We start from the raw sequence: 16,218 nt of genomic DNA, 5'->3' as shown, positions 1-16,218 counted from the left end.
ACTACTACCATCTATATGATTTCTATTAGATGGATTATAACTAATAGTTCATAAGATATAGCATTTTTGTGAAGCAACTTGTGTTAGTTTACAAAAAAATTGATCATAAAGCATTTCGTGTATTAATAAAGCATTGCTTTTTTGGGGAAAACACTGTTGAATTTCGGCTCAGGGCAATCCACCGTTGAAAAGACATTTGCTAAGCTGGAAACAGGCGAAAACAACTAATAACTGATTCTGAGAATTATTTGAGCGCTCTTTAATCGTAATAAAACCGAATTTTTGCATCGGTGTGTGACAATAGAAACATAGCTCCATCATTTCGTCCAATCGACAGTCATTCTAGTGAACTGCACATGATAAACCGGTTCCCAGGCATGGAAAGACGAAAAAGTCGGATGGAAAGGTTATGACATCAGTCTTTTTGTATGCATGTTGTATAATACATACTCAACGACTGATTACTGAGCCAGTTATAATTCATTGCACTGCATATTTGGTTGCAGTGCTTTTCTACTATTACAAATACTTAGCAATTGTATTATTTTTGAAGAAGAATCTGTTTAAAATTGTAGGCATATATTCAAATGATTCCTACAAACATGAATTTTGAACAAATATCTATTATTTGAAACATTAATTTTGTATTTATGAGTTATATTAAACTTTGAAATAAAGAGATAAAAGGTATACTATGTCCTTATCCTGGTTCCAAGCTACCTCTCCACCAATTTTCAGCCAAATCGGTTCAGTCGTTCTTGAGTTATAAACGGTGTAACTAACAAAACTTTCTTTTATATATATAGATGTAAACAAAAAAAAAATATGCATAATGTAACAGAAATATTTTGGAAAATATCTAATTAAGATTAAAGCAAGAAAAACATTAATTTTGTTTGCGCCGAAACTATAATAAGACCCTTCTTAAATAAAAAAATATTTCAAACAAGCACACGCTTGTGATCGGTCAACTTGTACCATATGACAGCTAAATGCTATAGTGGTCTGATCTGAAGAATTTCTTCAGAAAGTGTACCGTTACCTTAAACCATAATTCAAAAATTAAACACATTGTGTACACTTTTAGTAGCAGGAATATTTTTAGTATACAGATGATTATAGCAATAGCAGTCTAATAGTAGTAGATGGCGCTACTAAAATTAAATTCATCTGATTTTTACTAACCAATCCTTTTAACACATTTTGATCACCTTTCTGGTAATTTGTGGATACCATGCCAATAAATGTTCGTCTTTTGAAGCAAACCAATCTAAGTTCCGCGGCAAAAATTTATTACTATCCCTATGATAGCAGATGAGCCAATTGAATATAACCGTCATCGAGACCCTCGGATCTGGCCAGGCATATTTTGTTTTTAAATGTGATTTAAATATATTTAGAGTGTAGCAAACGACTTGCGATTCCAGGTAGCTTCCTAGAATTTTATTGTCTATAGAATTCAGAAAAAAATTCAAGGATATCGTATCGAAAAGGACGAAAAAAGGATCTTATAATATTATACCTTAGTGCACCAATGGTGCTTGGCTAGAGCCCATATATTTTGTATGCAAATATATGAACTTTGGTATGTTTCTATCACTTCTTCTTCTTAATTGGCGTAGACACCGCTTACGCGATTATAGCCGAGTTAACAACAGCGCGCCAGTCGTTTCTTCTTTTCGCTACGTGGCGCCAATTGGATATTCCAAGCGTAGCCAGGTCCTTCTCCACCTGGTCCTTCCAACGGAGTGGAGGTCTTCCTCTTCCTCTGCTTCCCCCGGCGGGTACTGCGTCGAATACTTTCAGAGCTGGAGTGTTTTCATCCATCCGGACAACATGACCTAGCCAGCGTAGCCGCTGTCTTTTAATATGCTGAACTATGTCAATGTCATCGTATATCTCGTACAGCTCATCGTTCCATCGAATGCGATATTCGCCGTGGAAAACGCGCAAAGGACCATAAATCTTTCGCAGAACTTTTCTCTCAAAAACTCGCAACGTCGACTCATCAGTTGTTGACATCGTCCAAGCCTCTGCACCATATAGCAGTACGGGAATTATGAGTGACTTATAGAGTTTGGTTTTTGTTTGTCGAGAGAGGACTTTGCTTCTCAATTGTCTACTCAGTCCGAAGTAGCACCTGTTGGCAAGAGTTATCCTGCGTTAGATTTCTAGGCTGACATTGTTGGTGGTGTTTACGCTGGTTCCAAGATAGACGAAATTATCTACAACTTCAAAGTTATGGCACGATTCCGATTACTTTGGCGCGGGGTAAAAAAAACGAATTTCCATATAAATGGGATATGTGCGGATAGGGTAGCTTCTCCAGAGGAGGAATATCCGAAAATAATGTAAAAATAACTAATATTTTTTGAAATATTCACGTTTAAAAATTCAAAAATTTGCACTAAGAAAACATGTTATTTCTCTATGTTTCTCTAAATTTTTTCACATTTTTCTCTTGTTATATTTAAATATACACTTTAAAGATTGAAATAAGTTCACATTTCACTTTTATTTTGTAATATTTTACCTATATTTATTAATTTAAAAATCACTTAGAACACTCATCGTTGCAAAGGCTAGATTGTTTACAATTATGAGGAAAACGAGCGTTGCCACATCTCAAACACCAAATTTGTAGGATTCTTAACGATTTTTCTTTGTTTATATACATATGTATACATATATACTATACATATGTAAGTATATGTATAATATGCGATTTATGTTTAATAAAAATAAATAAGTAAAAATCTATAATAATATTGTAAAATTTATTTCATATCGGGGTGATTGAAGTACTTTCGCGTAGTACTCCTTTCTGCGTTGGCGGCCTTCGGCCGCGCTTTAAAAAAATAACCCTGGTCGAGCGAATACCCGGGGTGACTGAAGTACTTTCGCGTAATACTCCTTTCTGCGTTGGCGGCCTTCGCGCTTTAAAAAAATAACCCTGGTCGAGCGAATACCCGGGGTGACTGAAGTACTTTCGCGTAGTACTCCTTTCTGCGTTGGCGGCCTTCGGCCGCGCTTTAAAAAAATAACCCTGGTCGAGCGAATACCCGGGGTGACTGTAGTACTTTCGCGTAGTACTCCTTTCTGCGTTGGCGGCCTTCGGCGCGCTTTAAAAAAATAACCCTGGTCGAGCGAATATCCGGGGTGACTGAAGTACTTTCGCGTAGTACTCCTTTCTGCGTTGGTGGCCTTCGGCCGCGCTTTAAAAAAATAACCCTGGTCGAGCGAATACCCGGGGTCACTGAAGTACTTTCGCATAGTACTCCTTTCTGCGTTAAAATAAAAAAAATATATTGAGTTTCGTTATAAAGTGGTTATATTTTTTGGTTATCTTGCACTAATATTCAAACAAAGTTTGAGTTTTCATTACAAAATGGTTAAATATTATTATATAATATTAGTATATTATATTACATATTTGTTTATTAAATTTAATTAAAGAACATACCCATATGAATGGATAGAGGAATTTTTGGGAAAAAAGGCATTTCAGCGAATTTCCTTATTATCACATGGCAGCGCTCCATTTCGTCGTAATTTTAGCACACACATGATGTTCACTACGAGTGTAAAATGTAATTTTTAAAATAAAGATTTCTTCGGTTAAAAGTGTAAAATGTGGATTTATTTAAAAGTTTATTGTTTAAATTAATTAATTTGAAGTGAAAAATGTGAGTAAAGTGTGTTTAATGCGGTAAAATAGCTTGTTGAAATGCTCGAATTTTGGGAATTTTTGAACTTTTAGGTCGAATATCTCGTAAACTAAGCGGTTGCGGAACCTATAATTATATTTTTTAATCAGGAGGACTCCTCTTTCCAACGGTACCTTCAAATCGCGGCGCCAAAGAAATGATATCAATATCATCGGCATACGCCAGCAGCTGTACACTCTTATAAAAGATGGTACCTTCTCTATTTAGTTCTGCAGCTCGAACTATTTTCTCCAGAAGTTTCTATCACTTCGCACGGTTGATTTATCTGTTTTCATATTCGTTACATGTCCAAATTGGTTTGTATGTTTATCTAGGTCAAATACTTTAGCCGCTAGAGCGTTTTAAAGGTTAAGAAAAATGTAGTTTTTCTCAAAATGTTACATTTTTTGTGAACGTTATTGCCACGCCCCTGGTAGCGATAGAGGGGAGGTGAACTAACTCGCAAAATGGTTTTGATTCCCCCCGGCGCTATACCCCCCCCACCTGTAGTGAAACAAAAGGGGGGACATGGTGAAAACCCATTTTCGCCTATTGCCACGACCCCGGTGGGGCCTTTAAATTACCTAACCGGTGCAATTTATTTGACCCACCTAGGTCAAATACTTTGGCCGCTATAGCGTTTTAAAAGGTTAAGAAAAAATGTAATTTTTCCCAAAATGTTACATTTTTTGTGAACGCTATTGCCACGCCAAGCGTGAACAAGGCAGTCAATTTGATTTCAACCAAATCGAGAGGTAAGAAATTTCAAAAATGTATCTATATTGTACATATATGAGCGTAAATACAACACGTATTTCCATACAAATGTATGTAAACACCACTTGGCATAGCCAAGCACCATTAGCCTCCACTAAGTGTATCAGACCGTTGGTCTCGACCAGGGTTAAAAGCAGTCAATTTCCAATTAGATTGACATTCGTAATAGCAATGAAGAACTCACAAAGCTAAACGTTGGCTGTTTCAGGCTTAGATTTGGGTACATCCTGCTTTTCTCACGGACAACTTTATGTGGATTGTTCTCGCGTGAGCAAACCATCCACTTTGTATTCGCTAAAGACGGACTGGCCAAAAATATTGTACTCTCCGCTGCGCAGAGAGACTTATCTTTGTTTAGTTTTAATTGAAATAATTAGTAGCAAAAATATGAACTATTTTCGATGCATAAATACCAATCAATAAATCAAATTTAATATACATTATTTCTTTACTCTTTTTTCAATTATAATTACATCCCCCACACACCTACGACTATACAAGAATAGTATCGGTAATTTATAAATAAAACTAAATTTTTTCAATCATCATCCAAATTTATTTTATCGCCGTCAAAGTAACATCCATTCGAAGCGATGCACATCCGCCAACGCTTCTTCCAATCGTCAAAAAATTTTCCGAGGTGGCCTTCAGCTCTCGCGTCGAATTTGTTTTGATGTCTTCAATTGAGTCGAAGCGAATATTTCAGTGCGGAGAAAGGTAAAACTCACAGGGGGCCATATCAGGTGAATACGGTGCTTACTCAATGATATTTGCTGAGTATTTGGTCAAAATTTAACACAAATACGTTGAACACTACAGAGGTCGACTGATATTAAAAACTGCTGTAAACACACTAGTCGACAGATCACGCTAATTTTTGGCATCATAATTAAGGACAATTGTAACAACCTAGGAAGAAATGATGAGTTCCCGATACTTTCTTGACAGGGTGTATAGATAATACTACTAATATTATCTATATGATTTCTATTAGCTAGATTATAACTATTAGTTAAAGAGATATAGCATTTTGGGTGTAGCAACTTGTGTTAGTTTACAAAAAAAAAATTATTCAAAAAACATTTCGTTTGTTAATAAGGCATTGCTTTTTGGGGGAAAATACTGTTGAATTTAGGCTGTGCATCGATTGATTATCGAGTTTAATTGACAGTCAGCCTACTGGACTGGACTGCATATTACGAACCGGTTCTCAAGCGTGGAAAGACAAAAAGTCGGCTGGCAAGGTTATGGCATTAGTCTTTTGGGATGCACGTGGTATAATATTCATCGAATGATTACTGAGGCAGTTTTAATCTACTACACTGTGTATTTGGTTGCAGTTGTATTTTATCATGTCCAATATTTAGCAATTTTATTATCTTTTAGGAAGGATCAGTTTGAAATAGTACGTACATATATTTTTCATCGTTTCTGTTTAAACATTGCACTGCTCTGTGCAATGCTTCGAAAAGATTTCTGTATATCTCAAATTATAATAGACCTTTTATCAACACTTCCAGTTAGATATCTTGTTTGACATGCGTTTGTGAATGAATTTGCGTTCTTCGCCCATAATCTAGTAAAATAGCCACAATGCCGTGACGATGAAGATGTCAATGCCATTTTTTTGTGATATTAAATATATCTGACAGGTTCGTTCTAAAAAACACTGCCTGGTTCAGGAGCAATAATCAGTATAACCCATACACTAACCATGCATGCATATGAAAATTGGTGTTCTCCCGCATAAGCTCTGTGTTGTTATATTTTTTACTTAATTCTTTCTTTTTTTGAAGTAATAAAATTTTCAAGTGGTTTTTTCATGATTATATAATTTTTTCATTTTCATGAAATATAATTTTTGTATTAATGAATTGTATTAAATTTTGACATAAAAAGTATCCTATGTCCTTTCCCTGGTTCTAAGCTACCTTCCCATCAATTTTCAGCCAAATCGGCTCAGCCGTTATTGAGTTATAAATAGTGTAACTAACATGACTTTCTTTTATAAATATACTACTGTGATCAAATTGAAAGGTGAGATTTTAATTTATACTTCGCGTGTATTTCGAATCGGTAAATTTTTTTCTGTATGTTGATAGTACTGTTAGTGACATCTATGCTAAATTTTACGCGTCGTTTTGTAAGGCTCAAAAAGTGAATTCTTCGATTTCTACTATGTCTGAATTTATTGCACAAAGAAGTGCAATAATGCACCATCTCATAAATTGCCATTGGTTATTCGTCATCATTTCGCCACATTTTCATCTAATATCGCGTCGCAACCACCGCATTCGCCTGATTTACCTTCTGTAACTTCTGGCTACTCAGCAAATTCACATGACCACTCCGAGGAGACCGTTTTGACTCAATTGAGGATATAAAAGCTGAATCGAAGAAGGTTCTTATGGCCATCAGGACGGAAAATTGTTCCAAGTGCTATGATGCGGGAGGGGATTACTTTGAAGGAGATGAAATGGAAAAATTGCGGGACGTAGCGTTTGCGGCGGTACCGGCCGCACGAGGCGACCTGAGCGTGCCAATAAATAGCACGTCTCTTGCTTGAAAAACAGTTACTGTTATCACAATTTTTAAATCTGTAATATCTTCGAAAATATACATTTAAAACATTTGCTGTAAAGGGCCATTTAGATCTATATTAAATCGTTAATGCATTTAAGGTATTTAATTGGATAAGGATTAATGTTGTATTGGTTAAAATCGCTTCGAAAATTAGCCATTATTTGTCGTAAAAAGTAAAAAAAATGGTTTTGTGGTATATCCATAAGAAATAGACATACATCATCCCTGAGTTTTCTGTAGACGTTTGAGTATGTACAATGCTTAGTGCATTATTTTGATAAATCTCGTACTCTTCAGCCTGCGTTTGCAATGTAAGCGGACAGAAATGTAATTTATTACGACAACACATTAGAAACCTCAAAAATAACGTTTTTCCAATATTTAATGGATGTTATTATACATATAAACATTCCTCATTCTATCTATTTAAAGAAAATCGCATCAAAATCCCTTGCGTAGTTGTAAAGATTTGAGCATACATAGGGACTTTGGAACAGAGAAAACGACTTTGTTGTATGCTATGTAGTGATACACTACAAAGTTAATTTTTTTTTAAATATTTCCTATAAATATAAAAATGGTAAAACAATGTTCGCCGAGTCAGTATAAAGTGAAACTATGTACATATGTCAAATTCGAAAAGCGTCTGTTGCTTAAAAATGTTTTAATAATGTTTTTAATAACACGGTTCAACAGTCATTTACACAAAGGTTCTTTTGATAAAATTTGTACTCTTTTTGGAAAAATTAATTGATGTTTAAATACAGTAATTAAAATTTTTATCAAAACTAGATAATCTAAAATTATTTAAAACAAGTAAGGAAGGACTAAGATCGGGTGCAACCGATCTTTTCATGCTCTTGCAACTTGCAAGAATCAAAGTCAAAGCAATACTTTAAGGTGTAAAACTAATCACATAGAGTAAAGTCGACCGTATGTTCGAAAATCCTGATATTAGTAATATAGGAGCCAGGCCAAGTTTTCGCTCATATGTATGTATTTTAGGCACAAATAAACACCGTTATAAGTAAAACACGCTTTCTTATTTTCATTGTGATAACTCACATATTGGCCGATATATGCAGTACAAAGTCACCCCGAAGTTCGAAAATTTTTGTATTAGGTCTAAGGGAAGTATTGGTCCGATTCAACCCATTTTTGACATACAGACATACTATTATAAGAGAAGGATTGTCCCTTAAAATTAGTTATATATATCACTCATTGACTTATAGGTACTGGGGTCTAAATATTCGGTACCTAGGGGCTTGAATAGTTTTTTTATTTTTTTATTGGATCTCAACAATTTTTGATCAAAATGTGGCGGGCCACACCCACTTTTTCAAAAAATTTTGCCCACAGCTGCCCCTTCTACTGCGATCCTTTGTACCAAATTACAGCTTTATATCTTAATTTAGTGCTTAGTTATGGCACTTTATATATTTTCAGTTAACGGCGATTTGTGAAAGTGGCAGTGATCCGATTACGCCCTAATACGAACTTGAAATTTTTTTTGTACTAAGAAACCCTGATACTCGTACCAAGTTTCATCGAGATATCTCAATTTTTACTCTAGTTACAGCTTGCACGGACGGACGGACGGACAGACAGACAGTCAATCAGATTTTAACTTTTCTCATCATCCTGATCATTTATGTATAGTTATGTATATATGATACAACCGTTAGGTGAACAAAACTATAATACTCTGTAGCAACTGGTTACAAGAGTATACAAATATTAAAAACATACTAGTATAAGTTAACAGTTGTATAGCATAATACGGCAACACATTATAACAGAGAAGAATATGTTATTTGAGGAGACCAGTACCGAATGCCTAGTCTATATGCCTCGAGTTTCGCTCGTTCTATTAGACCCTTGTCGCAATTTCTGTCCTAATACAGTGGTGGGCGTGAGAGGAACTGAGACTGTTTAGGTGATACGAAATTAAGGCACCCAGCTCTATTAATAAAGTTAATTTATATTTCTTTTGTTTGTGGAAAAATAAATTAAATGTTTTTTGATTAGGTAAAGTACATATTTTACCCAATTTGAGCATATGTTAATTGTAGATGCGCTATCCATACTATTTAGAGCAGCAGATCTATTCAGTTCGGCCCAAAAAAAAATAACAAGAATGTAGAATAGCTATGGAAGGGCTATGTTTGCGTGAAGATGAACATTTGCACTTTGAGCAATTTGCAAGAATCAAAGACGGGAAAATGGTTTCATTTGCTGCGTACGAGTTTAATATTCGCTATTCGATGAATTTTTAAATTCATTTTTTATTTTTGGTTTATTACTAAGTTCTATATAGGTCCATTGTACATAGTTGTATTTGTACATTTTGTTTTATATGCAAGATATTTATTTATTTTAAATTGAGTATATGTAACTAACACAAATGACTATATTCATCATATTATTAAGATGCAACTGTACATACTTATATCCATAATCTTTAATATTTTAACGCTAATCAAAATACATTCATTAAGTTAATTGAGTTATCTTGCGATAAAACCGAGATATGCGAATTGTGAAAGTACAAAAGAAATTAGAAATTGGGCTGGGATAATTTATGGATGGAATTCACTAACCGAACTGAATTTTATCTAAACAAAATCATCAGACCAAAATGTTATCAGGAAAAAATTTCCACTTCTTTTCAAAAACATATCTCACAAATTGATAGATATTTCTGGCATAATGTCAGCCATATTGATGAACGTCTTCATATTCGTTATATGAGATTTGAATAGTATTGTCTCCAACTCGATCAATTTGAGTGAGTTGAGAGCTACCACATCTCTAGGGTATCTACGCAGCGATATGTGAAGGAGAAAATGAGTTCCTAAGTTATGAAATTGGCCCTTAAAGTGGGCGGGCCACGCCAATAAAGTAACTATATGTACACCGACTCAACGTCATTGTATGGGAGAGAGCGCGGTTGTTACTCATTTCCCCAATTTTCATACTGTATTGAAAAGGAGTAGAAGGAAACATTTAAGCAATGTTCGGTTGATTCAGCTTGAGTTGGAGTACATTAAACCTTTTAGAGGGTAGGGATGAAGCTTTTTCAATATTTTTGTTTTTACAAAACATACCACTTTCGGCATCTACTTTATTTTGTAACATAATCCCTATATTCATTAAATGAGTACCGAGAAAGTTTTACTATCGTTTTTGCTATTTATGTTATAAACCATTCCAAAAGAAATTATCCTGCACAACAGCTAATTGACAGTCTGACACATAGATGGCTCTACCACAATTAAGTCCATAAGATTTTTAGTTAGCTGTAACCTTCATAAGGCCCGTGTTTAAATTTGAGCTGTCGGATTATTAGTTTGTGAATTGAGTGAAGCAACTTTTATCATTGTGAAAAAAATTGATAAGAAAGAATTTCGAGTATTGATAAAATATTGTTTTTTGAAGCGGAAAAATATAGTTGAAGCAAAACTTCGGCCTGACGGCGAGTTTCAGGCCACTGCTCCAGGAAATTTAACCATCAAGGATTGGTATGATTAGTTTGAACATGGTGAAATGGGCATCGAAGACGGACAACGTAATGATGTTTTTGTGAAGTTGTAAAAGATAGCTGGCTCTCTAAAGATATCAACTGAATTTGTACATCATATCATTTTTGAATATTGGGGTAAGTGCAATCACTATGTAAAGTGGGTACCGCGCGAGCTCACTTTTGACCAAATACAACGACGATTTAATGATTCAGAGCAGTGTTTGGAAATGTTGCACATTTAACCGCCTCAAAGTGTGAAAAAACGGCTGGCAATGTTGTGGCGTCTGTATTTTGAGATACGCATTGAATAATTTTTATTGACTACCTTGAAAAAGGAAGGACTTCAACATCGACTAGTGCATAGTGTTATTGGTCCATTTGAAAGACGAAATCGCCGAAAAACAATCACGTTTGCAGAAAACTGTGAAAAGTGCTGTTTCCCGAAGACAATGTACCGTATCACAAGTCACCGTATTATCCGTCGCTGCACAACAGCGACTTTTCCCTATTCTCAGGTCTCAAAAGTAAGCTCACTGAGAAGAAATTTTTGTCGAATGAAGAGGTGAGCGCTGTATATGAGGAATATTTTGAAGTAAAGCACAAAACGTACTACAAATTTGGTATCAAAAAGTTGGATAGTCGCTGTAATCAGTGTATGGATTCTGTATTATATCTACTTTGTTCCCTCCGACACTTATTTACGAGATTTAGGCTAATCTCTTCATCGAAGAGATTTGGGGCTAATCTACTCGAAATCTCCCTGTGCGCCATCTGTTTATCAGCAGGGAAATTTATCACAGCTGATTTAGACATGACAAAGAGAAAAAGATGTAAACAAACAAATAAATAAAAAGCAACTCTTTTAAATCACTTCACAATCACTTAAAAATTGTTGTCTAGATTTGGTTATATTGTAGGGTTGATCCTAATACATAGATAGATATCACTTGGACTGATGTTCACAGTTTGTGAATCACCAGATCATCAGAAATCGACGTTGTTAACCGCCTTAACAAAATAAGCTCAAAATATTTGTTAAGGCAGTTTACATCGATCTCAGCCACTTTGCTATGTTTGTCTCCCGAGATATTTCAATCAGTCTGCGGGATAATTAAAGATAAAGTCACAAGATGATTCCATCTTTATAATTTTGTACTTGCAAGTCAAATTTTTTTTCTTCGCGGAGTGTCACTTATGATGAAAATAATGAATAACTTTTAACTTTTGGGGGGTGGGTTTTGTACGGTTTATGGTTTCAATGGAATTACATATTTAGAAGTAAAGGTGTTTGTTAAATTTGTTTGACAACCTTAAACATTGCATAACAACTTTTGAATATCTTCAATTCATACTTAAATATCTCTGTATATCTAATAAACACACAACAATCTTATATTTTTTTCTTTACACAGAAAATAACAGAATTGAGAATGTCAGTACTACATCTGTATCGCCATTCGGCAATTTTCCGGTGCCAATGGCACGCTTACCAAACGATGATTTCGGCTGTATTACGTCTAGTAGAGATCACAACTCTTTTTCACCGTCATCTAGCTCCTCAACTGCTTCAGGAAACACCAGTGTACGCAACAAAAGCTATAATAGTGTCAATATTTTTAACTTTCAAACTATTAACGATGATAAAGATGCTTCATCATCAGTCTTGCCGGGAGGTAGCCTCTCCGTCATGCCCTCAGTTGTATTTAAATGCAACAATTGTGATTTCTTTGCACATTCTAAAACAGAAATGGAACTGCACCTGAGTGCAGTACATCCTCAAACTGAGCCAGATTACATTAGCATCCCAACGAACTCTGCTGCCATAGAAGCATTTCAAGCGGCTATAGCGGCAGCGACAGCAGCAGCTTCTGCGGTGACTGCCACCTGTGCTCCTAGTAATAAATCTTATTCAGAAAATGATAATTTCTCAACTATTGTTAAAAGAGAGCGTCTCTGTACCCCAAAAGATGAGGAAAACGTAAAGTCCACAGATGTACAAAATACAATGTCGCTACAGGATGTGTCGACAGTTACACCGTGGCTCACATCGACCCCGAATATAATAAGTAATAACGAAACTTCAGCAGCTATAGTTCAACCCAAATCAATTCATAATGTGTTACGTGAGCTGGAAAAGACCGCTGAACAAGAAGAACAGCTAATTGAGGATACAAGTGGAGTCAACGCATTGGTTGAAAGTACCAAAACAATTTCCGGAGAATCAGTCAACGTTCAGTGCCCCCTCTGTACAGATACATTTGATAGCAAACAGACATTGGAAATGCATTTGATGAATGTACATAGTGTGAATCGCGATGGTTTGTCACGTCTCCTACAATTAGTAGACACTAGCGCTTGGGATTTGAACGGTAAAACCTCAGTAACGCTTACTGTAGCTAAAGAGTGTAAAGGCTCAAATATTGCCACCGAAACAACAACTGAACAAACTATCACTGGTAATTTTAATATTAAAGCATCGACAGAATTAGACTTATCGCTAATGGAAGTTTCAAATGACACGCCTTTAAATCTCAACGTTTCACATACCTCGACTTACATGCATTCCATGGAATCGCTAAATAATAATAAACTATCATGTGAACAGTGTGGTTCAAAATTCAAGCATGAATTACAATTGTTGCAACATGCGCAAAAAATGCAACATTTCATAATGTTGCCAAATGGTGATCACCGTTGTTTGGCTGCTAGTCATCTAAGTCGACCGTGTCAATCGACATTTCCCACTCAAGCTGCAATGGTCATCCATTATAAAAATACTCACACTAGCTTGGTCATATCCGAGCGACATGTGTATAAATACCGATGTAAACATTGTTCACTTGCATTTAAAACTCAAGAAAAACTATCTACCCATTTGCTATATCACACTATGCGCGAAGCCACCAAATGCATGTTCTGCCAACGAAATTTTCGTACTACTCAAGCGCTACAAAAGCACATCGATCAAACACATCATAGTAGCGGCGATCAACATGTCGCCAGTAACAGTCCATCGACAGCATTAAGCTGTAGCGGCCGTGGATCCCCAGCCTTACAGATGAGTCACGTCCAAAACAAAACCCAATTAAATGAAGTTATATCAGACAATGCAGCTAAAAACCAAGACATCAATGGTAAATGCATGTTCTTGTATATTAAACTTATCTTACAGTATAAATACCTATTATTCGTATTAAATGACTCCTGTATCCGCCAATATGTTTTTTCAAATATGTGAAGTGGGTTCTTATCTTCCTACTTCATTAAAAAGTACACTTTATCCATGAAACTTCTCTTAACTTACTTTTTTAAATTAAATTCAGATTTAGCAGTTCGTGAATCGCCTCCAATGACACCGAAAGCAAATGAATCTCCCAACGCCGCGCCTTCTCCATTACCAGCTAACATATTGCAAGACCAGCAGCAACAACAACATGTTGCTGCTTTCACCGCTGCGTTATTAAATCAACCATTACAGCAACAACAGCATATCAGCGGCGATGAGCTAACAGAGAGCGGTGGCCATCTGACGCAGCATTTACAAATGAAACCACGTAGTTCCCTCTTAACACAAAAATATCTTCACCAGCAGAATCTTCAAAACATTCAACAATTGCCACAATTGACTGCAGCAGCATCTACATCCGGATTGCAATTGAATCCTGTCGAGATGTTTAATTTAATGCAGTTTCATCACATTATGTCAATGAACTTTATGAATCTTGCACCGCCGCTTATATTTGGGGTCGGCACTAATTCTGGATCTGGTGGCAATGTTGATTTGTTAACCTCCACTCACACACCTAAAGTTACTCACAACACAAGTGCCAACGCTCTTCAATGTGGAAACGATATGTCGGTACCACGCACATCAGTGTCGCCACGAGCGGACCTAATAGGTACATTGCAGCAACATCCTCAGTCCCAATCGCAGCAATCTGCACCAACAAATACCGTTCAGGTAAAAAGAATAGAATATAAAATCAATGTCGATTTTTGTAAAAAATGTTCTTTCTTATAATTTATTCTCTTAATATATAGCAAATAACAATTAGAATAATATACAAAACCTGATCGAAAATGTAATGCAAAAAGAAAATAATAATTTCCTCTTTAATTCCTATAACTATTTTCCTTAAACACCGCTCCATCTTCAAGAGTAGCAAAATATGTGCCTATGTGAATGTTAAAAATTGCTTACAATTTACGCGATTTAGTAAAAGAGTAGAATAAGTCAGTTCACAGAAATGTAGGTAATGATATAAATAGCTTATCATCATTGTTTACAGTGTTTCTCAATTACTTATTTGCCACATATCAAAGAATTTAGCAGTAAAATCAATGCATTTTTACAAATACAGTATTTGAGATATGACTTGCGATAAAATTGACTATATGTGACTCCATCGCATAATTGGTCAAAAGTTATGAACGAGTATGTGCAATGAAATCAAACAAAAATGAGCTATCTTTAATGCTTTTCACATTTATTTCAACTTGAGGAATTCTGTTAACTGAGCATCACAAAACGTTAACTTGGTAACAAAACGGCAAGAATGCGCATTTCTTTTAGCAATATGTATATTTAAATGTTATCAGGTAACCGGTCAATGGTTTTCATCCAACAAACAACGTTTTGTTAGTTCTTCTTAGTTGGCTGTAGATAACAAAGAAAATTTAAGGTAACTTTATAAGGAAAAAAAATCTTTTATAAAGATCTTTACCTACATTTTCATCGGTCAGTTTTACTGTAAAGTGGTCCGAACAATTTGAGAATTATGGTGTTGCCTTGAATAATAAACAGTACCAAATTTCGTGAAGGCATCTTCAAATTGTTCTTACAAGAGCTTGATTATGATCTAGCAGTTTGTATGGGAGCTATATGCTATGAGGACAACGCAACTCATCACACGCTAGAAGTTCCATTATGTAGCTTGGTACATATTTGACTAAATAGGACAGCACTCTCTTGAATCAAAGAGTTATTACCATATTGTCTATGCTAAGCAGCGATTAAGCCATGTGCATGTGTGTATATATGTATGAAAGGTAAATTTACGGTCCTAAACTTAATAGAAAAGAGGGCTGCCAGATCGGTGGATTTTTCCGGAGGTTTCGATCCTGTAACAGGTCCTGCGGATCCGTCTATCAGACTTAATAATTTAACCGGATTTTGAACGCATCATTTCATTAAATCTATTTTTTTTTTGGTTCTCTTTTCAACAAACGAAGATAGAAAAACGCTCTCGACCTCTCTTGATTCCCTCAAAGGTTCTGATTCCACGGTATGCCAGTTTAATTTCTGTTTGGACATAAAATAATATAATACGACGTGTTACAACAGTATTTTACAGTTACATAGAATCCGAGGTTATTAGTATAAAGAACTAAAACACAGTTTATAATTTTCTTGTTTCAGATGGGAAGTAATCAGAAACGTGCTCGGACGCGTATCACTGACGACCAGCTAAAAATTCTGCGAGCCCACTTTGATATTAATAATTCACCAAGCGAAGAAAGTATAATGGAAATGTCACAAAAAGCGAATTTGCCAATGAAGGTATAACTTATTTCATAACTTTTGTGGTAAAGTCATATTGTTTATTTCGAACTCACAGAAATCTC

The 16,218-nt window shown here is 35.5% G+C and overlaps 1 protein-coding gene and 1 long non-coding RNA gene across 15 annotated transcripts in view; one reads left to right on the top strand and one right to left on the bottom strand.

Annotated features, from left to right (window-relative positions):
- The window catches only part of LOC126766083 (zinc finger protein 2), a 366,591-nt gene that overhangs the window by 206,702 nt on the left and 143,671 nt on the right, over nucleotides 1-16,218 (top strand). For all 14 annotated transcript variants that reach the window (XR_007668700.1, XR_007668702.1, XR_007668701.1 and 11 more), the window contains exons 8-10: nucleotides 12,006-13,727; nucleotides 13,917-14,554; nucleotides 16,013-16,153. Coding sequence is in view for 11 of the 14 variants with exons in the window: in XM_050483803.1 (XP_050339760.1) it covers nucleotides 12,006-13,727; nucleotides 13,917-14,554; nucleotides 16,013-16,153 (2,501 nt within the window). In the remaining 3 variants the exon portion in view is untranslated. The remainder of the gene's footprint in view (nucleotides 1-12,005; nucleotides 13,728-13,916; nucleotides 14,555-16,012; nucleotides 16,154-16,218) is intronic.
- LOC126766275 (uncharacterized) lies at nucleotides 15,059-16,045 on the bottom strand. The gene is made up of 2 exons (XR_007668805.1): nucleotides 15,318-16,045; nucleotides 15,059-15,250 (listed from the first exon to the last, which is right to left on the bottom strand). It is a non-coding gene; the product is annotated as an uncharacterized LOC126766275 (long non-coding RNA).

This window comes from Bactrocera neohumeralis, unplaced genomic scaffold (genome assembly GCF_024586455.1).
Source record: "Bactrocera neohumeralis isolate Rockhampton unplaced genomic scaffold, APGP_CSIRO_Bneo_wtdbg2-racon-allhic-juicebox.fasta_v2 cluster11, whole genome shotgun sequence".
Lineage (NCBI taxonomy): Eukaryota > Metazoa > Arthropoda > Insecta > Diptera > Tephritidae > Bactrocera > Bactrocera neohumeralis.
The sequence above is the reverse complement of the archived record's forward strand: the minus strand, read 5'-3'. Positions and strand labels throughout refer to the sequence as shown.